At 40.0% G+C, this 25,285-nt stretch overlaps 1 protein-coding gene and 1 long non-coding RNA gene across 2 annotated transcripts in view; one reads left to right on the top strand and one right to left on the bottom strand.

Moving 5' to 3' along the window:
• Positions 1-2,317: 2,317 nt before the first annotated feature.
• On the bottom strand, positions 2,318-6,838 carry LOC121663250. Its single transcript, XR_006015577.1, has 3 exons — positions 6,469-6,838; positions 4,882-5,048; positions 2,318-2,559 (listed from the first exon to the last, which is right to left on the bottom strand). It is a non-coding gene; the product is annotated as an uncharacterized LOC121663250 (long non-coding RNA).
• Positions 6,839-6,885: 47 nt separating this feature from the next.
• The window catches only part of HEATR1 (HEAT repeat containing 1), a 36,092-nt gene continuing 17,692 nt past the window's right edge, over positions 6,886-25,285 (top strand). Inside the window, exons 1-22 of the mRNA XM_042025295.1 lie at positions 6,886-6,945; positions 7,153-7,331; positions 9,046-9,262; positions 10,177-10,318; positions 10,843-10,944; positions 11,846-11,986; positions 12,557-12,768; positions 13,924-14,057; positions 14,786-14,894; positions 15,245-15,355; positions 15,705-15,822; positions 17,056-17,163; positions 17,597-17,692; positions 18,707-18,795; positions 19,095-19,306; positions 19,578-19,699; positions 20,288-20,485; positions 21,744-21,927; positions 22,188-22,336; positions 23,005-23,197; positions 23,767-23,939; positions 24,276-24,443. Coding sequence (XP_041881229.1) covers positions 7,190-7,331; positions 9,046-9,262; positions 10,177-10,318; positions 10,843-10,944; positions 11,846-11,986; positions 12,557-12,768; positions 13,924-14,057; positions 14,786-14,894; positions 15,245-15,355; positions 15,705-15,822; positions 17,056-17,163; positions 17,597-17,692; positions 18,707-18,795; positions 19,095-19,306; positions 19,578-19,699; positions 20,288-20,485; positions 21,744-21,927; positions 22,188-22,336; positions 23,005-23,197; positions 23,767-23,939; positions 24,276-24,443 — 3,120 coding nt within the window. The 5' untranslated portion in view covers positions 6,886-6,945; positions 7,153-7,189. The remainder of the gene's footprint in view (positions 6,946-7,152; positions 7,332-9,045; positions 9,263-10,176; positions 10,319-10,842; positions 10,945-11,845; positions 11,987-12,556; positions 12,769-13,923; positions 14,058-14,785; positions 14,895-15,244; positions 15,356-15,704; positions 15,823-17,055; positions 17,164-17,596; positions 17,693-18,706; positions 18,796-19,094; positions 19,307-19,577; positions 19,700-20,287; positions 20,486-21,743; positions 21,928-22,187; positions 22,337-23,004; positions 23,198-23,766; positions 23,940-24,275; positions 24,444-25,285) is intronic.

The following is a 25,285-nucleotide window of genomic DNA, read 5'->3' as shown; positions in this document are numbered from 1 at the left end:
GCGTATAAACAAAATACATAACTGAATATAACTGAACAGCAAAACTGGCAGATAAATATTCTCCTCTCTGCTACGGAATGTGGATCATACCTGTTTTCAGGGATTATCACATAAAGTTTTGAGTTTATTGTCGTTCAAATCATGTATTCACCAGTTACAGAAAAGGCCCATGGACTAGAAGTGACTGGGACAAATGAAGAAATGTAAGCAGCACAGGCTTCAGTGGCCAGCCTGGGAAAAAGGCTGAAATTTGTATTTAGTGCATTCAGATAGGAACGACACCATTTCTTCTTCAGGGAAAGAGCTGTGATTCAGCCTAACTTTTTTTTTTAAAAAGACCCAGAAAGTGGCTGGCTGACAAGCAAATAGAGGTTTGAACAGCTGCAGGTCAGGAACAGGTGAGTGAGCTCTGCTGCTGTTCCAACACCTGCCAATTGCTTGATTAACAGGCAATTGAAGGAGGTGATAGCAAGACTGTACATGCAGTAAGAAAAGTGTGTTAAGCATGTTCCCTATTGATCACTTTTTCCTCCTTCCCATCCTTCAGTTTATTGTCTCTTTTACTGTTTACAGCCCTGCTATGAGCGATGAGACATGTCTAGTACACAACATTTTCCTTATTGTTTATTACATCCAAGTCCCCAATGGCCACATTGCTACACTCCAATGCATTAAACAGTGTGACTCACAACTACCCCACAGTAGATCTATGACACCTACTCTCTCAGTAGATTGTCTGGCACAGGTACCTTTTCATAATAATAAACAGTTAATTTATAGATGCAATATTGTATTCCCCAGCCTAAGAAATAGCAAAGCATGACAAAGGACTATACATTCACGGCAATCATGAGAGACATTTTCCTACTTTTCATTGCAACTGTTATGCAGTCTCTATAATCCAACTTTCTAGCTGACTTTCTACACAAACAAAAAAGTCACAATCCATCAAGCAGCTCAGCACTGAAAGGACAGCTTTTTTTTCCCATTGTTTACCATCTCCATTTGTCTTCCTTCCTCTCCCTGATGCTCCTAGGATAAACTAGACCTACCTCAAATGGATACAAATGGATTTACAAAGATGACTATTGCCTACCTTTTTCAAGACAATGCTCTCTCTGCATGTGTCTAGCTGAAGCTAGTTGGCTTATTTTGGGTTTATTTCTCCTTATGTAGAATATATATTTAAAAGCTTCCTTTACAGCAATTTTGATTCAAAAGCCTTTAGTCTCTTACCATATCAGAAAGCCTTTAATACAGTGAAATCCCCAAAACAGCTTTCCACCACCACATCTAGAGGGTTTCTATTCATTATTAGATCTGGAATGCAGCTAAACATGAGAATTTATGGCTGGGGGAAGCTACAAAAGATTTTCAAGGACATCCAGGAAAACATGACGCTGCCTGCCAGAGTGGGCAGTTAGCCAATGATGTTCTGGATGCACGGCCTAGCAGGGAAGCTTCTTCCAGACCTTCAGTTCAATTCAAGTATTTTTCTCCCTTCAGACCTAATCCAGCAGTGAGAAGTGCAATTCTCTGTAATTTCAACCACCACTGAGTGGTGATGGTGTAGAAAAAACTCAACACAACCCAGCAATGTGTCCTCACAGCCCAGACAGCCAACCATGTCCTGGGCTGCATCCAAAACAGCACGGCCAGCAGGGCAAAGAAGGGGATTCTACCCCTCGACTCTGCACTTGTGAGACCCCCACCAGGAGTGTAGCATCCAGCTCTGGTGTTCCCAACATAAGAAGGACGTGGAACTGTTGGAGCAAGTCCAGAGGAGACCACAAAGCTGATAACAGGACAGGAGCACCTCTCCTATGAACACAGGCTGTTCAGCCTGGAGAAGGTTGTGTGAAGACCTAACAGCAACCTTCCGGTATCTGAAGGAGGATACAGGGAATCCGGAGAGGGACTCTTTGTCAAGAACTGTAGTGATAGAACACAGGGAATGGCTTCAAACTGAAAGAAAGTAGGTTTATATTGGATGTTAGGAAGAAATTCTTTAATGTGAGGGTGGTAAGGCACTGGAACAGGTTCCCCAGAGAAGTGGTGGATGTCTCAACCTTGACAGTGTTCAAGGTGAGGGTGGATGGGGCTCTGAGTAACCTGGTCTAGTGAAAGGTGTCCCTGCCCATGGTGGGGAGGTTGGAACTAAATGATCTATAAGGTCCCTTCCAACTCAAACCATTCTGTGATTCTATGAATTATGCTTGATTGTGCCTGCCTCCAGTTACATCAGCTGTGCACTCATACAGCTTCACTGACCTCATCAGAATTACTCCTGAGTTTCACTGATGCAAGCATAAAAAGATCAAGCCCTTATGGGAGAAAGAGCAGACAGGAAAAACAAATCTTACCTCCCTCATTTTAGATAGGTGCATTACTATACGACAAAACAGCTCCCATCTCCTTGCTTCTAGCAAAAGCTTAGCCAAGGAAATAGGAGCCTCAAGGCCTTATCAATGTGTACCCTGCAGAAAGGTACTGCCTCATCATTTCACAATGCCCACTGGTGAACGGTGACAGCTGCAGCGTCACAGGGTACAGAAAGAACTGAAAAGAGAGAAAAATAGATTAATGCAGCCTAAAGAACACAATAAAGCACTGTTCTTCCTGATAACTACAGTAACTCTATAAATTCAGAGACCACAGGTGCATTCTTATAAATGATAATCTTCTAATAGGGAGCAGATATGTACATGAATTAAGAACAAAGGACATGGATTGGCTCAGAGTAGCAGATTAAACTGCACAGCCTCCCAAACTATAAAACTTCAGCATGCCTCCTAAAACCAACAGCAAAACACAATATATATTCCTTGACAATGAGATACTTTGGGTGAACAAGATGTTTAAGCCACTGCTCTGAAACACAGATTGATTTACAGTTTAGTTAGCAGCCACATACCCACATTAAACACATGGATCTGTTAACACCTACTTTTGCTTAAAACATTAAAGAACATCATACACTCCAAGAAAGTGACAATCTCCTTTGCATATCCTAGAAAGGTTTTACTATTACTTCATCATGCTGCAATCACATTATATTTTAGATGCCAGGCACTGTCACATTTCCAATTAGAAATGGCATGGGGAAATGTCAGGGAACACACCAAGATTATTAGCAAGTGATGGGGAAGCACAGGGAAGGTGGCTTTCTTCTGTCTCCTTCAGAACTGTTTATCATGGTGGTTCACTAGATTACAGAAGGTAGTGCAAGAAGGAAAAAAGAAGCACCATACTAGTAAATAAATTAGTAACAACTTGAGAATGCTTAAGAGGATTTAATACAAACACTGTAACTTGGTATGTAAACAGTAAATTGCATAGGTAGTACTCAGTTCCTTCACATTCATTCTGATGTATTACAATCAAATGCTACTGAACACTCCCTTTTTTTTTTCTATGAGAAAGGGATTCCCTTTTCCTCTCTAAATGAAATTCCTCCCCATCTCTTGCTTACAAATGAAACCAAACCAGAAAGATGCATTCCAGGAACACAACACACAGGAGTTTGATCAGAAAGAACAAGATCTGGTCTCCATAAAACCTCTGAAATGCACACAGTATCATGAGGGTTTCTCAGCACCACTTCATTCTACAAATCTTTTCCTGCTGTATTACATCACTTACCAAGGCAGATGAAGCTCTGCTCAATGCACAGCTGGTGAGGTGAGTTGGAAGAAAAGGAAAATAAACACTAGACCTCTAGCTATATAAAGATATCCATTGTATTTGCTCCAGCAGTACCACAAACTCACCCAAATACAAAGAACATTAAAAGTTTAATGTGTGTTGCCTTTCTCAACCAAACCATTTCAAACACACCAATGCTTACAAGTGAATAACCTACAGAAGATGCTTGAAACAGATCACCTTTTTCCCAATTAAAAGTTAGCACATGACAATTTATATTCTAAGACTCTATTAATTTTAACAGACAATATATTCGTTCAAGTGCAGTTTCATAGTAGCCATCAGCAGAGGTGATCTCAGCTGCAGTGTGGCTATGAGAATTTCACCTACACAGACCACCTGTGTGATGAGAAAATAAAGGGACTCCTTGAAACAGCTTTGGATTTCAGTTCCAAAGAGCACCTCTTTGGAGTCCAACATGGACCAAATCTCCACGAGGCTCAAGTTCAACACTGGATAATTACAAAGCCAGCTACGCATATTTCCTAATAGACTTTCTGAGCTTATACTTTTCCACAAAACATTTCTTTATAATCAAATCAAGAAAAAATATTTTTCCCTCTGCATAAGGTGTCTCTTCCACCAATTAACTTCCAAAGGGATCCAGCTTTACTTTGGAACCAAACAAGGATGGAATAGAAAGCACAAAGGTATAAAACCTTTGTTTTGCAGCTCTCCATGGGAAAGAATAGAGTGGGATAGGAGTACTGGAAAACCTGAACACATTTCAGCATTTACAGCTTCCAGTTTATCTTTCTGGCTAGAGCATTTAAATAATGAACCACCCTGCTAAAAAAAAGCAAGCAAACAAACAAACAAGACTGGTTTTCTTGTTTTAGAACCAACTTTATGCCCCTTGCATATTTTCTAGATATTTTAATGTTTGGTATTTTTAGGCATGGAAACATGCATATTTCTGCAGGTTTTAAATTATGCTAGCAGTAAGGTCACATGAAAGTTTCATGGAAGAAAAGAATGCACAGAAGTCACAGGGAACGTGAAAAAGTGCAATAAAACTGGCCTTTTGGTTTGCACCACCTCCAGCCAGCTCCTTTGCTAGATGATCAGTATCTCAAGTGTTAGAACAATCAGAAAAATAGTATCAATCCCTGTTAAATCAGTTATATCCTCCAAACACTTTAACACTGTTATAACTGCAGTGGTAGCAACTCTTACCAGCTCAGCAACTGCTGATATTACATCCAGATCATACCATGTCAGAGGGAACGTGACACAGAGTTAACACACACACTCTAACAAGTCACTGGTAAATATCATCAGGCACAGAGTCGGACATCCAGCTGCATTTCTTCCCTCTGCTCCCACTCCTACAATGGTTTAACCTAATACAAGCAAAATAAATCAGAGAGAAATAACAAAATATTGAAATCAGTGGACACTCTCAATGGATAAAATTAAGCATTTAAATAATTATCTGCAGTACCAAACTTCTATCAGCATTTTGTATTTGTACTGCATGTTAAATGATTGCCAAATACAGCAGCCTTACAAACAAATCTGTTACTTCTGTCATAGCTACGAAGCTATGCATATATTGCATATATTGTTGAGAACAACAATATATGGAAATAGTTTTACAGAACTGGTGCTGGAATTGTTATCTTTGGTATCATTTTGTCCATCTGCTGACACCAGTTGGAATACGTTTTATTTCTGATTTTTTGCCAGGCTTCTCCTGGTTTGTCACAAGCCATGTTCCCTTTCTGGTTTTGTGCACCCTCTTCCAGGTGCAGAACCCTACAACGTTGAATGCAAACGGATGGGAGATACCATGGGTTTTAACATTAGAAATTTCTTTTTAATCTGAGGGTGAGCAAATCTCGGATGAGAGGCTCAGTGAAGCCATGGAATTTCCACCCTTGGAGATATTCCAAACACAACCAGGCAAAACTGTGAGCAAACTGCTCTAAGCTGGCCCTGCTCTGGGGCTGGATCAGATGGCTTTTAGAGGACTCTTCCAGTCTAGATCATTCTGTGGTTCTGCAGCTGGGATCTAGCCCACACACATTACTGCAGCTTTCAATACCTTCTGCTCATGGGAATCCTGCACTTTCCCTAACATCACTCACTCCAGATATGGAAAAAACCCAAGGTGGAACAATTCTAGTTGTTCCATCTCTTCTCTGAAGAGATGTTTTGTGGATCCCCACTCCCAGCCTGGGCTGTTGCCTTGCTGAGCTCAGCACAAAGCCTGCAGCAGCCCCGCCACAGACACCTCACTGAGGTTTGTCCATCTCTCCACTGCTGCTGCCTTCACACTCTGGCTGGTGCCTGGACTGGTTGCTGCCTCAGTGCAGGCAGGCTGCCCCACACCTGCATGATGCCTCCACAGGGACACTGCCCTCCAAGGCATCTGCCTGGATGGATGAAACAATCCACAATGGCCACAACAGCTGCTTCCCTCACGGAGACCAGCTACATGCCAGCATGGCCATTCCTGGACGTGGCACATACTTAGCTGAATCATAGAATCATTTGGGCTGGAAAAGACCTCTAAGATCATTGCGTCCAACCACTAACCCAGCACTGCCAAGTCCACCCCTAAACCATGTCCCTAAATGACACATATCTAAAGTACATGTCTTCTAACTACCTCCAGGGATGGTGACTCCTTTACTTCCCTAGGCCTGACCATCCTTACAGTGAAACAATTTTTCTTAATATCCTATCTAAACTGGCACAACTTGAGGCCATTTCCTTTTGTCCTGTCCCTTGTTGCCCGGAGGAAGGACCAACTCCCACCTGGCTACAATCTCCTTCCAGGCAGTTGTAAAGAGTGAGAAGGTCCCCCTGAGCCTCCTTTTCCCCAGGCTAAACACCTCCAGCTCTCTCAGCTGCTCCTCACAGGACTTGTGGTCCAGACCCTTCACCAGCTTTGTTGCCCTTCTCTAGATTCACTCCAGCATCTCAGTGTCTTCCTTGTACTTAAGGGCACAGAAGCGGACACAGGACCTGGAGATCCCTTCCCTGGTCCTTCTGGCCACACCATTCTGCCACAGGCCAGGGTGCCCTGGCTCCCGGACACGCCGCTGGCGCTCTCCCCCAGCACCTCCAGCTCCTTTCCCGCTCCCCGGGGCGGAGCGAGGGCAGGGCCGGGGCCGGGGCCGGGCCCGGCTCCCGCCGGCGGGGCGGGAACTTCCCGAGCCTCCGGAGCAGCCGCTTCCGGGTGAGCGGCGCGCGCAGCCCACGTGGGGCCCGGCGGGCAGCGGCGGGAGCCAGGTCGGTGGCGGGGACCGGGACCGGGACAGGGACCGGGACAGGCGTCACCGCCGGGCGCTGTACCCCCTCCTCCCCGGCTGGGCCCGGCTGGGCTCGGCCTGGCCGCACGTGCGCGCCCCGCAGCGCGGCCGGGAAGGGGCCGGGAGAGGCGGCTGCTCTGCGTGCGGCTGCTTCATCCGTGGGCCTGCTGTGCTTTTCTGTCCCCAGTTTTCTCCGGAGGCTCCTTTCCCCGAAGCGCGAAGCCATGACGTCCCTGGCGGAGCAGCTGAAGCGGCTGGCGCTTCCCCAGAACGATCCCAGCCTCCTGGACCGCAGCGAAGTGGCATCGCTGCTGTTCAACTGCAAGGAAGCCGCGACTATTGACAGGGACACTTTTTTTGCCATCGGTGAGTTTGGCTGCTTAGATGCCACTGGTTTTAAAAACAATCTCTGCAAAAAAAAAATCTGGAGCAAGATAAATAGGAAAGGCAAACCCGTATTCAAAAAAGGCCAAAAGAATAATTCAAAAAGCTGCAGGCTAGTCAGCATCACTCCAGTCCTTGAGAAAACCATGGAGCAGTCGCTCTAGGAGCACTTTTCTGGGCACGTAAGGATAAGGTGATGGAGAAGAGCCAGGGATCCCCAAGATGCTCAAGGACTAGAGAATTTGCCGAATAAGAGAATGTTCGTGGGAGGAATGTCTCTGGTTTCATTCAGTCTGGAGAAGAGAAGGCTTTGGATGGGTCTCATAGGAGCTTGCCACTGCCTTTGAGGAGCTTCCCAGGAGATGCACCAGGCTGTCCACAGGAATGTATGGCTGGAGGACAGGAGACAGTGGGCATACATTGAAAGAACAGGAGTTCAAACTGGATAGAAGGAAAGGATTTTTCAGTGTGAGGACAGTCAAGCAGTTAACAAGATTGTCCAGGGAGATTGTGCCTGGAAAAAAAAAACCCTGGCAGGATAATGCCCTGAGCAACCTGGTCCGATTTTGGGGGCCCTTTTAACCCTGCTTTGAGCAGAGCCTGGGACTGGAAATCTCCCAAGGTCCCCTCTGACCTGAATTCTGTGTTTCATGAAAACATGCTGATGCCCTGCTCTTGGGTAACATTATGGTCACAAATAACGTGCAGTGGCAGTAGCCTTTCAAGCTGAAGTGTTGGCACACTTCAAATTCTTCATGCTTTATCCCCTTCCATTTTTGTATAAAATTTTATCCAGGAATGTGATACTCTTGAATAAGAAAGCTGTTTTGTTATTGATAGGCAGATTGATATCATGTACTGATTTTAAGTAACGGGACTGTAGATATATATTTGATGCAACACAGAGCATATTTTTAGTTTCTTAAATAGTTCCTCTAGAACTGTGTGGCTGAGTTTGAGGATGGAGTTTCTATGGTCCCTGATCCAATATTGGACCTCTGATCCAATGTTTGATCACTCCACTGTTAGAAAAAGTAGAACCTATACATTGGCTTTGAATTTCCTACGTTCCAGCTTGCAACTGTTGCCCTCCCATCCTTCCACTGTGCATCTGTGAGAAGAGTCTGGCTCCATCTTCTTGGTAACCCACACTATATCCTGCTAAGTAGTTGCAGACAGCAGGAAGATTTCCTTTTGACTCTCTCTTCTCCACGCTGAACAAACCCAGTTACTTCTTTTCCTTGTATGTTGTTTTCCAGTCCCCAGACCATCTCAGCATTCCTCTGCTGAACTCACATCCATATGGAAATGTTTTTCTTCCACTGATGATCTCAAAATTGCACACACTGCTCCAGCTGCAGCTCACGAATGGAAAGGGCAGTTCCCCCCTCCTCAGCCTGCTGGCTGTGCTCTCAGGGACAGCACAACCCAGGATGCTGCTGGCCTTCAGTGCTGCGAGAGCACTCTGCTGATAGTTGCTAATGTTGTTTTTCTTTGTTGGTTAAGAAATACTTCAAGTATATTAAGTTTTGGTCTTAGGTGTCTTTACTGTTTGTTTTGGTTTGCTTAGTGAGGATGACATATACCAGTATAGCAAAAAAGTTGGATATGCCAGTGAGGAGGTTGGAAGGTAGGACTGGGGAACCAAACTGTTGGGTTTTAAGCATCCCTCCCATTTTTATTTTTTTCCCCACAGGATGCACTGGCTTAGAAGAGCTGATGGGGATTGATCCTTCATTTGAAGAGTTCCAGTCCAGTTTGTTTAGTTCCACATCCAAAGGCCTTGAACGCAGTGTTCAGACTAAAGCAGTAAATCAGCAGCTGAATAAGAATATTTCATTGTTCCTCATTCATCTGTCCCCTTACTTTATGCTTAAGCCAGCCCAGAAGTGCCTCGAATGGCTGATTCACAGGTAATCCACTGAATATCCTACCTGTCAATAGATAAGGCTAGAAATGCAAGATTTATTTTTCTCCAATGACAAAAACTTCAAATAATTTTACTTTAGCTGTCTGAAAATACAGGTCAAAATGTTAATAATGTGCATTTGGGCTTAGTATTTATGGGGCCAGGTGCTCTTCTTTGCCAATTAGATTTTTGTCTTTTGGTGAATTTCTGTGAAAATTTTAACCTGTCATGGTACTCTGTATAAAAGCAATTACTTCCTTGCCTAGCTTTCACCAAAGTTGCCCAGCCCTAGGCATCTTACAGAAGACATAGAGAGGCAGTTAGGGTATTGTGCTTTTAGAAGTGGACTTCGTAAAATAGCAAGTTTTCAATATTAACTGTGAACCATGAGCCCTAACTATTCTTATTTCAAGATTTTGTTAGAAGGTGTGAAGAAAAAAGCAGCCAAGTATTTTGTGATGTTGTATTTATTTATATAAATTAACCTATCCAAATCCAGAAAGTGTAGTACTTACCATGAAAGAATGGGTGATTTTCTTGATACAGCCTTTGAATCACAATTTTTTAAACATCTGTTATACTGAGATTCATACTAGATTATTGTAACATCTGGTTTAATATTGAAATCTATGCAGAAGAAATTAAGGTAGTTTTTAGTCATACAGGGACCTAAAATGATTGACAGTGAGGGAAAAGAAGGACTTAGCACTGTTCCTTTCTTCTAGCACGTACAAGCTGGTGGCCACCTTGAGTTTCTGGACTGTAGGTGGACCATATTTCTGAGTCAGTTTGACAACCATGTCAGGTCTTTCTTAAAAGCAAGTAAACAAGGTATTTGGAGAAGAATGTGGATGGGTTTTTTTTTCCTTTTTGACTTCCAGATACTTTTTAACTCCATATGTATGTTCTTTTCCTTAGATTTCACATTCATCTCTACAATCAAGACAGTTTGATTGGTTGTGTTCTGCCATATCATGAGACTAATCTATTTGTGAGAGTTATTCAACTTTTAGATATAAAAAGCCCAACTCATAAGTGGCATTGGATGGATCCAATAAGGGTAAAGTATTTAACAGATGCAAAATGGGAGGAGCTTGAGGGATTTTATTTAATAATATCTTGACTCTTACTCTGCTTATGAATATGGTCCACCAACTTATGTGGTTAGTTGTGGAACTGTACTGAAAGATCTAACTACAGGAATGGAGCCTGGATGCCCACATGTTGTTTCTGTTATCTTTCTTTAGAGATGAAGTTGATATTAAAAAGCTTTGACTTTTTACTCTCTGTTTTGTCTAAGTTAAAGCATGCTTTTAAGGTGTAAGTATTTGCTACTGCTGGGAAGATACATCAATTACTAAGATGTATGTTTATTTGCATGTAGATTAAATGTGATTCTCTTCATCATCTGTCTTAATTTAGACGCAAAACATTGTAGAGCCATGTGTGGATATCCAGTACTTATTTCAATTTAAATGGTGTTAACTGATCAGTAGGATTAATCTAGAGATAATAGTAATTTTTACTTTCTGTGCTTTGCTTTACTCTGAGTGTTCTGATTTTACTTTTTTTCACTGTGTAAAGAAACCTGGAGTCCCACTGGCAAGGGGTACTGTCATTACACACTGCTACAAAGACCTGGATTTCATGGATTTCATCTGCAGGCTGGTGGCAAAATCTGTGAAGGTTGTTCATTTGTTCTAGAATGTTGTTCTTTGTCACTTTGTCTTCCCCATGTTTGTATAGTAGTGTCCTATTTCTTAGTATTTTGAACTACATATCAAAGAGTAAAATGACTCATTTATCAGTAAACAATATGAAGATTTCTTTTATTATAATTTGTGAAGATGACCGTCTGTCAGAACTTCGTATAAGGAAACAGCTGAGTACCAATCAGCCATGACAAAAGAATTTGGCAATACTCTATTATGTACTGTGTTGCCTCAGAGTACTTAATTGTCTTAATTTCTTTCATAAACTCATGGTATTAGTTTGTAACTGTGCTCTGAATTTCCATGTCTCTCCTGCGGGTTCTCATGGGTGTTTTAAATATACGTCTTCAAATATAATTGAGAACTTAAAATTGAGAATGTTAGAAGGTGGGCAAATTTATTTCGTTTTTTTCAGCTGATGTCAAATAGAGGGCTAGTTCTATAGTCTCAGAAGGGTAAGATGTATGACAGTTCCAGTTATTTAGAGAACTGGGATGCATCTGCTGTCAAACTAAGCAAAGCACACACAATAACAGAATTTATTCATAGGTGTAGAAGGAGGTTTTAAACATACCAGTTTGCTTCTTGGCTGTCCAGCTCTGAGTCTTGAGCAGTACACCAAGATCACGAGGGATTTTGGCTGCTTTATTCTGATTAACTACACTGACACCCATTTCCATATGCTGTATCTGTGAGGAGGAGCAATAACCTCTGGTGAGGGTTACTGCTGCAAGAGGTGATGACTTAAGTTGTGCCAGCAGGAGCTGGTGGAGCTTACAGGCTGGAATTCTAAGATTCTGATGATTGGAGGGAAGCCATATATGCATTTCCACTTGCCCTGACGTCTGAACAACTGATACTTTTCTGTGATCCAGGTCTTTTCAGAGTGTCCCAGCAATTCAGCTCAACTGAGAGTTCTCCTTGTATTTTATGCTTCCACGATTGTGTCAGCTCTTGGAGCTGCAGAGAAGATAACAGACACTATGGTCTCTCTGCTGCTCCCTTACATCCAAAAGGTAGGTGAAGCTCTGTTTCCTTCCTGTGTGATGAAGTGTACAGTGTTCTGCAGGCGTGCATCTGCAGGTATCTGAGAGAGACATCCTGTATGATACATATTGCACCACTCAGCCTGATTTGAAACCTCAGGCAGGTGAGGGTCCATGGGAAATAATGTTTCTTCACACCTCAGATGAGCACTTTAAGAACTGTTTTCTACTCTGCATGAGGAATGGAGCTGTGAGAAATGGGTACACAGTTTGAAGAATGTCTTTGCTCTGCGATTTATCATGCTAAATCATGAGGAAATGGAGTCAGGGTAGACAGGCTGCTTTAATGTCCTCTCTCCTCCAGGACTGTTGGCTTTGTTAACAAACAGAGCAGTAGTTAATAAATGTGTCTTCTTTATCTGAGCACCCTGCATGACAGCTTTTTCTTCTTGGAAGTGGAATTTATAAATACCTTGAACATTAACACATGGAAAAGAATGTAGTGTGATTCTGTGGATGTCAGAATAAAAATTGTTTTTATGTTAATGTACTCTTTCGTGTTATTCTGTGTTAAAAATTCACCTTTATCTCCTTTTCTAGGGCTTGAAATCCTCTGTACAGGATTACAGAGCTGCAACATATATGATAATCTGTCAGATGACAGTAAAAGTGACAGTGGAGACTTCCTTGGTGCATTCCTTGATGGTCCAGATAAGCAAGACATTATTTAAAGTGCCCTCATTAATCAGGGATGGGCTGGCTTGCTTGAACCTACTTCTACAAACTCAGAAAGGAGATAAGCTTGGGAAAAAGTAAGTCTACATGAATCAAATTTTCCCACTTTGTAAAATTCCAAACTGCACTTGGATAATTTGAAATTTTTATATCCTCATCATTAATGGGATACTTCCCTGTCAGAAGTTTTGGTAGTTGACATTTCAAAGGGCTCGGAAGTTCCTTTGGCTTACTTTGAAAATTTACTTTGAAAATTTGTATGCTCACTATAGCAAAGGAGTCTCAGTGGTACGAGTTGGTCATCTCTTGGTCCTTCTCCTGCTACTTCTCTTAGTAAGGTCATTGATGTCAATATGCAAAACTGAACCCTGTCAAGTAAGAGGTTTTCTGGAAAGTGCAAAAAAGTTCTGCCCCTTTAGTGGAAGGGCTTTGAGTTTGTGTAGTTTATTGCCTGAAGCATAAGTGCTTCTATACCACCACTTCTTTGGTCTCACTTCAGGTGAGGTGTTCTCCTGGAGGAACATGTGGTAGGTGCATTCCCATCTGTCTGCCCTGCCCTGGAACAGTTGGCTTGTGCTGTTAACATGCATTTGAACATAGTCCCACATGCTACATGGAATTTGCTTGCTGGCAGAGAGCCAATATTCCAATAGGAAAAATCTTATGAGGGATATATAGAGTGATTACCTTCCAGATACTTGAACACTGTCATAGGTTAAAAAGCACAGGTGTGAGGACCTAAGGAGAGGCATGCTTGATGCATGTAGCATCCAGCCAGGTGGGTGTAAAAGGAGACAAGATGAAGCTTTGTGTTAGCAGAAAGGGAAATGGCTTCTACTCAGAGGATCTGTCATTGCACAATTACTTCCCATCCCTTTTGCTACCACCGGGGGCTGGATACGCTCCTTGCAGTGTGAGGATATCTCTTCCTGCAATTCATAGAAGTATTTTTTCTTGTACTACCAACTTTGCAAAAAGCTTAGGTAAGTTCACTGTGCCATTGCAGCAGCTGTGTTCAACATGACTGGCAGTACTCTCTTTTCTTCTTGGATATTAAAAAACCTCTGGCATTAAGGAAGTGGAGCCCCTTGAATCATTGCAGTGTTTGCTTACAGTGGGGCTGTTACCTGATGCTGAAAATTGAATCCTCGTGAAGTCTGCGTGGTTTTGAAAGTGTTTGTAACCCGGATGAGTATACATACTTTTCTTTTTTCCCCCTTTCCATTGTGCAGGCCATTTAATTATCTGTGCAAAACTCCAGAACTAGTAACACTTTTGCAAGGCCTGTCAGCAGGTTATGATGTCTCTCCTCTTCTCCGCTACCTGTTGCCTCACCTTGTTCACACCATTGTGAAAAGTGATACTGGTAAGTTAACACAGGTTCTTTTTAAAACTTGGGCTAGCCTTAAGGACAGATATCTGTGGTAAATGTCACAGCTGTGTAATTGCTTCTTCCATTGAAACTGCACCAATACATGTGAGGACCTGATTGAGCTTTTGTGTGTTTGCTTTTTGTTTTTCCAGTTGTTTTTTTTGTTTTTTTCTCTTTTCTGACTCTTAGAGGTTTATTGTAGTACTGTGAAATCATTCTTGCGTAGATTGCATGTACTCCATATGTGGTTTAATTAGGGGACAACTGTGCTTACCCAGTGAATCAAATGTGCCTGGGAACAGTTTGGGGCAGCGAGGCTGACTGGCATGCAGTTGCAGCCTGCGTCTGCACTAGTGAGTCTGTTTGCACTGTGGCCTTGTTGCTGAATTGCGTCTGGGAAAGCTCTTTTGTTAAAAAGGTCCAGATTCACACCAAGGAATGCTGTAGGGAAGTTGCTGGCACAGCTTTTAGCAGCAGGTCTGGAACATTCCAAAGCATGCTTGAATTTATTGGCAGCAGTCCAGGCTTTGGCATTTTAACGACATTGGTATAAAGCATTGCTAATGGATCACAGAGAGTTAGTGCTAGTAATCAAGGAGCACTGTGGTCTTCAAGCTGCGTGCTTGGTTCACCAGAGGATGATGCCTGTACAAGCTGTTTGCTTTAATCAGTATGCAGGGGCTGTTCTCTAACTATTATTCCTCTTTCATGATTGTCCTTAGAGGAGCAAGAAGAATCCGGGGAGACAGAAAATGACATTTACATCAAGCATCTTCAAGTTATTCTTGAGAGTATACCATTGGAAAAGGATTTAGATTGCCTGTTGGCTTCGTGAGTTGATTCAGTTCTTTTTCTTACACAGTGCTGCAGTCACTTCTGGTTTAATAATAAATAATTCCTGACAATGGCATTAGGATTATATGAGCATGTTTTTCTGAGTTCATAAGTTAAATCCGCTTGTGGATTTTGAAATTTAAACATTCAGTAACCCAGAAGAGCTATTCTTTTAGCATTTGTGGGAGTAATTGTGGGACAGAGTGAAACTTCAGGCCAGGAGCAAATCTGTACTTGCAGTAAATAATGTATATTAATTCCAACCTGTTAAGCACTGTGCTTTATAATAGTAATGAGAACAGTACCATGCAAAACATAGTGGTTTTTCCTTCTGTTTGTAATTTTAGCAAGTTCCTTGAAGAGTTTATCTCCCATGGTACAGAGATTGAATCCAATCCCACCAAAATGGCTGCACTCAATCAAAAGATCCTTCCTCTTATCAGACTTCTTGAGAGAAAGTAAGTTCCATTTCTCTATGACAGACCCACAGTCTGTAGAGTTTTGTTTTACTGATCTGTCCTTACATATTTTGTTATCACTGTAATACATGGACACAGACCTACTGGCTTTGTACAGCTCTTTACTTTGTAGCATGACCTCTGCTAGTTATGTATCCTAGTGGTCTGCATCTCGTTCATCTGTGTTAAGACAAAATGGTTGATTGCTTAAAATTGAGCCACTTAAAATATCTGGTTCAGATGAATGCATGTGCATTCAGTTTCCTTGGTTTTCCCTGCATTTCTCTTGTAAATACACGTTTTTCTATAAGCCTCTGCAGAAAATATTGATGGTTTTGTCTTTTGGCAGGTATCCTAAAGCCTTAGACTCTGTGTTGGAGACGCACCTGGAAGATTGCACAGATGAGGCTGACCAAAATCTTTTTCATCAATTTATTTCACTTTCATTAAGCTGTGGCAAGTACGAGGTAGGTAGGATTGTGGTCCCAGCTCTTACATGGTTATACTGTCAGAAGGCTGATTTTTGACAGAGTTCTGCTCTCTATTCCTTCTTATAAATAAAATGTCTACCATTCTCACAAAAAAAGAAAAAAAAACCCAAATAAAAAAAAATTAACCCAACTTGATTAAATATTTTGGGGAGGAGCTTGGTCAAAACTGTGGTAAAATAAAAGCTGTCAGATCTTTTAAGTTTTTGTTTATCATAAGGACTTGTGAGTGTGAGCTTTTTTCACTGGTTTAAATTTATACATTTTCACCAGCTCCAATTGCTGCCAATAGTTTTTTTTTCCTTAGAAACATGGCCACTGCATATACCGTAGTGGTCAATAGTGACAACACAGTGGTGCCCAGCAAGGCCTCATCTTACTTAAGGATGCTGTCAGTGTCAAAAGTGTCTGTTTTGGGAAAGCTGACAAACAACTTTATCACTGTTGAGAGAAGATGGCTTGGTCCTTTTTCTTGAACTGATTTTATGAATGTTTACAGTCGGTAACATGGAAGAATAGAGTGACCACAGAGTTCTTCCTGTGCCATTATCTGAAGAGCAATTGAAACTCAGCCTAACACAGAATAACCATTACTGCAACAGATCTGGCCAAGGAATTTATTATAAGAGATGGTTAGTATTATGGCTGTTGTTTGCAATGATTGAAAGACTGAAAGCACTTAGGAAAATATGACAAACTACATAAAGAAGCGCTTCCTGTATTTTTGTACTGATTTAACAAAGGTGCAGATTCTGTGTCTGAGTAACAAGTGGATTAACAGAAAAACAAAGCATGCAGAACAAAGGCATATGATTCTCTTCCAGCTTTTAAGGTTCCTGAGATAAGTGCACGCAATTGGACTAGCAGGGATGCCTTTTTAACAGTTTCTATCTGTGCTCTGTCACACTGACATTGTCACTAGAGCTTTCTCAGAATCCTTAGATAAGTGTAATGCTTTTCTAGGACATAATGGTGTCCGTGGCTTACTGTACTTTTTAAGCTATCTTCCAAAAACTGTCTGCATTAGTGAAGAAGGCAAATTTAAAACAGTTATACAACATCATTGTACCGTAGTTTAACTTTCTAGGTCGAGATTATGCAGGTTTTCTTCTGGTACAAAAAATTGCTATAACAATGTCTCCCATTATCCTTGTGTGCATTTAAAGTATTTTTAACATGCAATGGGGGGTCACTGTGAAATCTGTATTTCAGTTTCTAGAAGACTCTGATACCTCTCTTCTGCTGAGTTTGAATCATCCTCAGCCCGCTGTGCGGGTCTTGGCTCTTCAGCATTTGAAAGATGTTATTGAAACTTCAAAGGTTTGTGTCTGAATCTCTCACTTACAAAACTGACTTAACGTAAAATGTCTTCAAAAAGCTGCTTTACCAGACTTACCAGTTGAAGATGAGTGGTATGTGAAACTGTGCTTTTGTCATCCTTACTGCTTTTCATGGTGTTTTCAGTAGGCTTCTGTCACCGTTTTCCCATGTTCTGGAGTCTGAATAGAGTTCTTGTTTATTAAGCTGCTTGCATGCTAAGATAAAATCCAAGCTAATGAATATTTCTAGTTTTCTTTCTTTTGAAAGAAAGTTGAAAAGTTGTTGAAAGTTAGTCTGCCTGTGAGGTTTCATTTAGATGATATTGCCACTTCTCTTCCACTAGAATTCAGATACTTCATTAAAAGCCTGTTAGCTGTTCTACCTACAAATGATTTTTTTTTCCCTTTGACTCTGTTTTCCTTTATTTTTTCAGGAAGGCTTTGATCAGGCTTTCATAGAAGAAGCAATTTTTGGTCGGCTCAAGGATGACAACAGAGATGTTGTGATGTCTGCTCTCAGTTCTTTGGAGGTAGGTGTGTGTCTTTTGGCATGCGAGATTTTACCTGGTCTTGAATGTGTGACTGGAATGTATTCTGTGTACTTGTCCTTCTTGTCCTTGTGTCATTAGCATATGACTTTTATCCTTTAACAGGATAAAGCAGCACAAATTTAGGAGACTTGTGTTGTTTGCTATCTCACAATTACCCCCCAAATCTCTGCTACCTGATCCTTCCCAAAGTGTTGGCAATTAAACTGAATTTATCAATTTTGCTTTTCTTTTTCTTTCAGTGGCTCCTGAAGCATACTTAAATCTTTGATTATTATTTGAGGTGTTCTTTCTGCTTATTCTGTACATTTTTCTATAAAAAGGCAAGCCACGCTATCTGTCTTTTGGATGGAAAGCGGTGCAGTCACAAGACGTTACTCTAGTGAGAGGTGCTCAGTTGAGTTTTTCCATGTGCGAGTCATTTGGTCAGTTGATAGTGGCAAAGTCCTGAGCTCCAGCTCAGGTTTACTGGATAGGACTCTGGTATGCATTGTACTGATTGTTTCCAGCTAGAGTAACTGTCTTTATGGCTTCTGCTAGTAGTAGTGGAGAATATTATTAGCAGTAGTGGAATTGGTCTTGTGTGTTCATTCATTCTCAATCGCTAATAAATAGGAATAGAAGCACGTGAGTGCTCCTTTAAACTTTAGTATCTTTTGTTAATGTGCCTTCTATTATTGGGATCCAGATGGAATGTAAAGTAAAAGCAATTCTTATTTAATTATAAAGTGGTTTGCATATCGTTTATCAATTTTACCGAACATTTCCACAATCAGTGAATTCTCCATACTTTAGCATATCAACAGGGCATACTGGGCAGCCTATTACTTCTTTCTACCTGATAATATTTTCATTACATGAACATCAGTAGGAATGCAGTTAGTGATGTTTGATCTCTGCTTTCACTTGGTATAGCAGATGCATTTTCCATTATGATGTGGTAAATTGTTTTGTATATTATTGTGCTTTCATTCATTTTTCTTGATTATGGTTCAGTCTTTCAGGAAACAAGTCAATCCAGAAGTAATAGTATCAAGTCTTTTGAACATTTTCCAGAAAGCTGATCTTTCAAAGGATGGAAAGTGGTATGTTTGTGATTTTTTTTCAGTCTACATTCTTTCTATATAAATTAATTCTTTTAAAAGTAACTATAAAGAATACTTAAAAAGCTGTGTTTCTCTGCAAATGCTTTTTGTTACACTATTTTTATGCTGAGTTACAGGAGAGATGTTCAATTATTTGCATACCATTTCCCATTAATTCCTTATTTGTTCTTGGTCTTATTTAGATACAGAAAATCAGCATGGAGAATAGAGAACAGATCAAAGAAATGTTGCCGGCATGTTTGAATAATGTATTTTCAACATGATTTGTGCTCTTTTAGGTACAAGGTTTTGGAGCAAGCAGTAAAAATTTTAGTCAAAGAGGAGATTTTAAAAGAGAAGAAAGAACTGCTAGATGAAGCAGTAATGCAGTTGTTACCTTTTATGATAATCACTAATGCAAATTCAAAATCTTCAGATTGGAAAATGGCTGTTTGTCTGTCAGCGTCTGATCTCTGCTCCTTACACCCTTTACTGAAAGGCTGGCCAGAAGGTAAAGCATTTCTTGTAACTAGTTTGATAAGAGAAAAATTGTGGCAAGTTAGGACCTCATCCTTATTGAACCTAAGCAAATTTAAGGAGACTGGCTGTCATTAACAGGCTGTCATGCTGTAACTGTGAACGCATTTCATAAAAATACTCTTTGAAAAGAGGTAGAAATTGTTTAGTGTGTTTCTGACTAAATATTATTGAGCCACCAGTGTGTTAATATGTGATTTTTTTTTACCTAGATTATCTGACTTTTCTTTTTTCCCTTGGAGTAGCTCTTGAAGAGGCAGTTAAATCTACCAAGTCTGCAGAGTTGGTTGGAGTGGCCAATGAGAAAATGATTCTTCTACTTTCTGGAAACTTGGCTTCAGGGGACCCTTCCTTACTATTGCAAATGGTACGTGTGCCATGGTACCCTGACCTTAAGAAGTTTTACTTTTCAGGTGGTGACTGTAATCGAACAAATGTGATATAGAAGAACTTTTCATGGCTGCTCTAGGCACTAGTATGCAATCATCAAGCTGCTAGGCAAACATATGTATATATGTGTGTGTGTGTGTGTGTATATTAATTTTTTTATATAGATATGTATGTAAGTATTTATATACAATTTTTGTACATATATATAAAATAGTAAACCACAATACCATCCAGATAAAACCAATTTCTTCCTTAACATAAGGAAAAGAAGTGAAGTTATTACCTTTTTAGACAAATGATTAGTGTATCTAAATTCAAGGAATTTTTAGTTTCCTGAAAAAAAATTCTCTAGGGAATAAGCAAGTATACCTGTGGGTTGTTCATAGAAACTGATGGTTGTGCATTGCCAGGTTTCAAAGAGTACCATTACAGCAGACAGTAACTTGTTACCTATGATAGAAGGTAAACATTATTACACCATTTTTCATTTACATGTTCAGTTTAAAGTCATAATGAAGTGCCACCGTTGTACTGATTTTTGTTGTCCTCCACTCCTTTTTCTAAGGTTGATGACCTGATACTCGTTGCTGAAACAGAATCTGACAGTGTGAGACAGAAAGTAACTACTCATATAATTGGTTCAGTGCTTGTTCAGTGCTGCTGCAATACACAGATGAAGGAAAATTATTTTCCAGTGGCTATCAGAGTCTTCCGCTTCTTGGATAAAAAAATTAAAAATCTCAGTACTTGTGAACCTGCAGAGGTAAGATGTAGACAGTGTGGAGAGGACATTTTCTTGGTATTGGAAAACAATACAAAGAAGTATTTTTGAATTTTATTTTTTAATTGCTTTATTGAAGGCCAGGTTCAGAAGCTTTGAGAAGGAGTGAAAAATCTCACTTTCATTTCTTCTCAGAGCAAAAACACACACTTGGCAATAGTGCCATTAAGAATTACTCTAATGTTTTACCACTCCTGTGAGTCTACATTAACAAATTAAGAACTCCAGAGCTTTAGGCTAGCATCCCACCAACTGATTCATTGTTTTGGTGCTGTGGGCTTGGCACAAGGTTTGTTGTGTTTCCGCCAGTTGCCCTGTGGTGTCATATGATGTCATTGTTAGCCTTAGGAATATTGGGGGGTTTAGTCCTTGAGTCAAGGTTTGCTGGTTCATTCAGTAGGGGAAAGAAGGAAATACTAAGATATGTTCTAGAGGAGGGCCATGAAAATGGTCTGAGAGCTGAAACTGTGAATTGCAACCTCAGGCACGTCCTTACAGCAATATTAAAAGGGTTGTTCCTGAATTTGCTGGGTTTTGATTTATTGTCCAGCTCCATGAGTAGATGTACTGGCACTTGTTGTGGGGTAACATGGAGACACAAGGAAGAGCCATCACAGGGCTAGGAACAATGTTCAGAAAGAGCACTTTTGTATCTTTCTCTGCTACCTTTTTTTCTTAATTTTATGTGTGTTTCCATTGGAATTTTCTTGACTTATTTTGTTGAGAAACAGTGCTAGGTTTTTTCTGTGTGCAAGAAACCCACGTGAGCAGGGCTGTGTTTCTGTGTGTATATCCCCTTACACACACACACACATAGTGACACATGGTAATTATTTATTCTGATCTGAGGTTAATCCATTAATGATTTTCTGTATATGCAATATATATATATATCTGAAAGATATGGATTATTTTTCTGGAACAGAGCTAGATTAAAGCGTTAAGCTGAATGTTGAAAAATGCTGCAATTCCCAATCTCTTTGAAGAGGTAGTTTAGAGAGATTGATATTTTACTCTTCTGTTACCTCATTCATGTACACTGTAATTATGGTAGAAAGAGCTGGCATAGATTTTAAAACTGCAGATGCAGGTTTCAATGTAAAATCAGAAATGTAATTCATTCCATAAGGATACCTCTTTGGAGGTTGGAAATTAAATGTTGCTGAATTTTAGTGCTAAATTTCTGTTTTCTGTTGCAGAAATTGTGACAGAATACATTAAAATCAAGTTTCATTCACAGGAAACACCCCTGAATTGGTCTGTTGAAACAGTAGAGGAAACTTTGGTGCCTAAGGACTTGTTAAGTGCATATATAGAAAAGCTCAATAGTGATGAGACTGCTCAGGCGGAGGAGTCAGCTATGGTCCTGTTCTTATTGAAAGACTTCATTAATGGCCTAAAACCTCCCCTGTCCTTTTCAAAAGGTAGGTGTTAAGATTTTGCCTGTCCCTTACATCAGTGAAGAAGGAAAGTTAATTTTTTTTTTCCTTCAGAAGTTGTTGGAATCAAGGAAATGTTACTTCCCTAACCTTCTCCTTTGTTATTGACATCTGTAAAGATTACTTACTTGTGAACATGAAATCAACCAAATGTCTTCTTTTAACTAGAGATGTCTGTTTTCTCCTGGTTTCTGAGGGTGTTCCTGTGGACCCACTGTGTCTTAACTGTAACCTGTATTTTTTAGAGGAATCGTGGTGGAATCCCGAATCTCTGAATCAAGATAGCCAAGACTACCTGCACCTCCTTTTGGGGCTGTTTGACCTGCTTGTCAGTGGAGCTAGTGAGGGAAGCAATGCTCTTCAGTACAGAGCATTGATGAATCTCTTATTCAAGGTATTATTTTTGCATTTGTTACTCTGAATTATGAGCTATCAACTATTACACAGTTACATTAATTTTGAGGAAAACTGAGAAAAATATTCAACAGGTCATGCAATACTGCTTGTGGCATTCAAGTACTGTGAGGAGCTGGAAGTGTAAGCTTCAGCTGGGTTACTTAACCCTAATTAAATGTAATAACGGAAAACTAAAGCTACAAAAATCCCCCCCAAAACACAAATGTACCAGTTGAGGCAAAGGTGAAAACATAACGCTGATTTGCAGGACAAGATCGAGAGCCTAAATTTTGAACCAAAAGTTTTGGTTCTGTCTGGTAGCAAGACAAAGGGTTGCTTTGTAAAATTTGTTAGTGTTTAAATACAGAAACTGAAAGGAAAACTTCTAGGAGAAATTTTGTGTTTCCTTATTACGTCATCTCATGGTTTTTCATATGCATATTTAAGTTACGTCTGGACTTGCACGTACATGCAACATTTACTCAATGACTTTTTCTTCCCTAAAGACAATGTTTCTCTGTTTTTCTGAGACAAAGTTCTCTTTCAAGTGTACTCCTTTGAAGTGGGTGGGGTGGTTTATCAGATGTTTTCAGTAGTAGTTTGCCAAATAAATAAAACAAGTGCTTCTCTCTTTTTTCTGGTTTTTTTCATTGTGTTAAATTTAAGGTACATCTAAAAGATTCAGAGGTTCTCTTCAAATTCCTTTCCATTTTATGGACTTACGGTTACAACCTTTCAAATCATCTGAACTATGAAGTCAGTGCAATGCTACAGACTCAGGCTCTGTATATTGGCTATGCACTGCTTGAATCACAAACAAATCAGAAAAAAAAACAACTCCTATCACCATCATCTCCAGGTAAAGTAAAACAATATCTATCTGTCTTTCTATCTGTCTGTATGTCTGTCTATCTATCTCTCATCTTAGAATTCAATCACAGTACTTTATAATTTTGTGCAATTTTACTATATTTTATACCATGAAAGGTATCTGTAGTTATTTATGTTTGGCTGCACTGGGCCGAGACAGCTCTCTCACTGATTCACTGCTGCAGTTATCAGTCCAAGCTTGAAGTAAGTGAAGCCACTTTTTTTTTTTAATTTTGAAAGTGTTAAAGGAGCACAGTGCTGTGCTGAAGAAGTTTTTGTTACAGGACGTTACTGTCTGGGCAGTGTCAGGGTGTGACTGGCAGTAGCAATAAATGAGCTCTGAGCTTAGACATGAATATAAGGACTGTGATGAAGTTCAGAGTCATGGATCTGTGAGACTCATGTTGGTTTTGTGTACCCTAGAGGTTTACAGTGAAAAGAGAAGACTTCTTAATTCCAAAGTAATGTTGATGCCTCTTCAGGGACAGCTACAGTAAAATTTTCACCACTCATTTTACTCTGTTCTTTTCCTCCTTCCTTCCTTCATTCTTTTTGCAGTGATGATATCTTTGCTAATTAACTTGGGTAGTCCTGTGAGTGAAGTTCGAAGGGCTGCTCTCAACTGCCTCCATTCCTTGAGAGGAATAAAGGAGTCTCTATTTCATCCTGTCCTTCAGCATTTGGAGCAAAAGACAGAAGAGATTATATCTGACCCTACATATGTAGCACAGGTATTTTTTCTTATTAAGGTGTACATTAATGCAAGTTTTGTCTGCTGCTGTGAGCTTCTGACTTACAGAAAAGAAATCAAGTTAAGCAGGAAAGTTAATTGTCTTTATATTCTATAGCAGACTGATGTATAATTATTTTAGGAACTATAAAAACATTCAAGTGATTTATTACATGCAGAGGGCTAAGAACCAAAGGGGCATTAACGGTGGTTTATCTCCAGATGAAGAGCTCTGCTTATATCTAGATTGCATTGTTATGAAAGCATCAAATAAATGTTGTTTTAAGGCATTTTTATTGCAGGAAAAAACTTAATTTTCACTTTGTTAATGAACTAGATTATGGAAACTCTATTTGAGGAGCTTGAGACACAACCAAAACAGAAATCCCAGAAGAAAAAATTGTTGGAAGCTTTGGAAAACATACTTGATTGTGTACAGAACCCTGTTTTCCCATCATATATTGCAAGAAACTTAATGAAAATTCTTCATGAAATCCATGGTGAAGTAAGTGCTGCCTTTTGAGTTGTTTTATGGGTTCTGCACTTGAGTGAAATGCTGAAATCAAATTTCATTTAGTAATAATGCTGTTAAGTAACTCCATAATGTATTAGATTATTAGGTATTGACACCTCCAATAATAAGCAGTAAAACTGCAAAGTACAATTTAATGAAACACAAAACATTTGCATGCTCCTTCCAGGAGTGTAATGGCTGCAGAATTTTGCATTGGAATTTTTAAGGAAACTCCCTTTATATTACTAAAAAAGATCTGTTTCAGAAGAGATTGTTACAGAAGAAAAATATTACCTTGATGAGGTGTCAGTGAACATGAGAGTTCTGTAAAGAATTGCAAGGTATTAAGTAGTACTGTGAATTTCTTTTGTATATATTAACCTACTCTCATCTAGCATATTCAGAATTCTCCAAGTGCTGGAAAATATATGGCTTCAAAGTTCAAAAAATGAATTAAATTAGAATTTTTATGCTCTGTTCAGTTATATGTGTCTTGAAAAGGTTGTGAACTGCATAGAGGGGGTAAGTGGTTTTGCCTCACATTTGAGTTTTGTGGAAAACATCAGTCATAAATTGGTGGGAAAATTACCTTGTTTCTGTACTTTGAAAATATGAAATACTGCTCTGCAAAGGAGAATAGCTGAGGAGCAGATGAGCAAGTAATGGGGTAATCTCACATTATGTCTTGTATTTTTCCAGTTGAACAGCTGTTGCCTAAAATACTGTATGCAGTGTGTTATGAGAGAGGGGATGCTGCAGTAAAATGAAGCTGTGCTACTGGAAAGGTCTTAAATTAAGAATGGATAAAAACTTCTGTTACACATTTTCTCTGT

This window comes from Corvus kubaryi, unplaced genomic scaffold (genome assembly GCF_017639235.1).
Source record: "Corvus kubaryi isolate FWS band 111438036 unplaced genomic scaffold, C.kubaryi_AGA036_p1.0 37266, whole genome shotgun sequence".
In the NCBI taxonomy this organism is placed as follows: domain Eukaryota; kingdom Metazoa; phylum Chordata; class Aves; order Passeriformes; family Corvidae; genus Corvus; species Corvus kubaryi.
The sequence above is the reverse complement of the archived record's forward strand: the minus strand, read 5'-3'. Positions and strand labels throughout refer to the sequence as shown.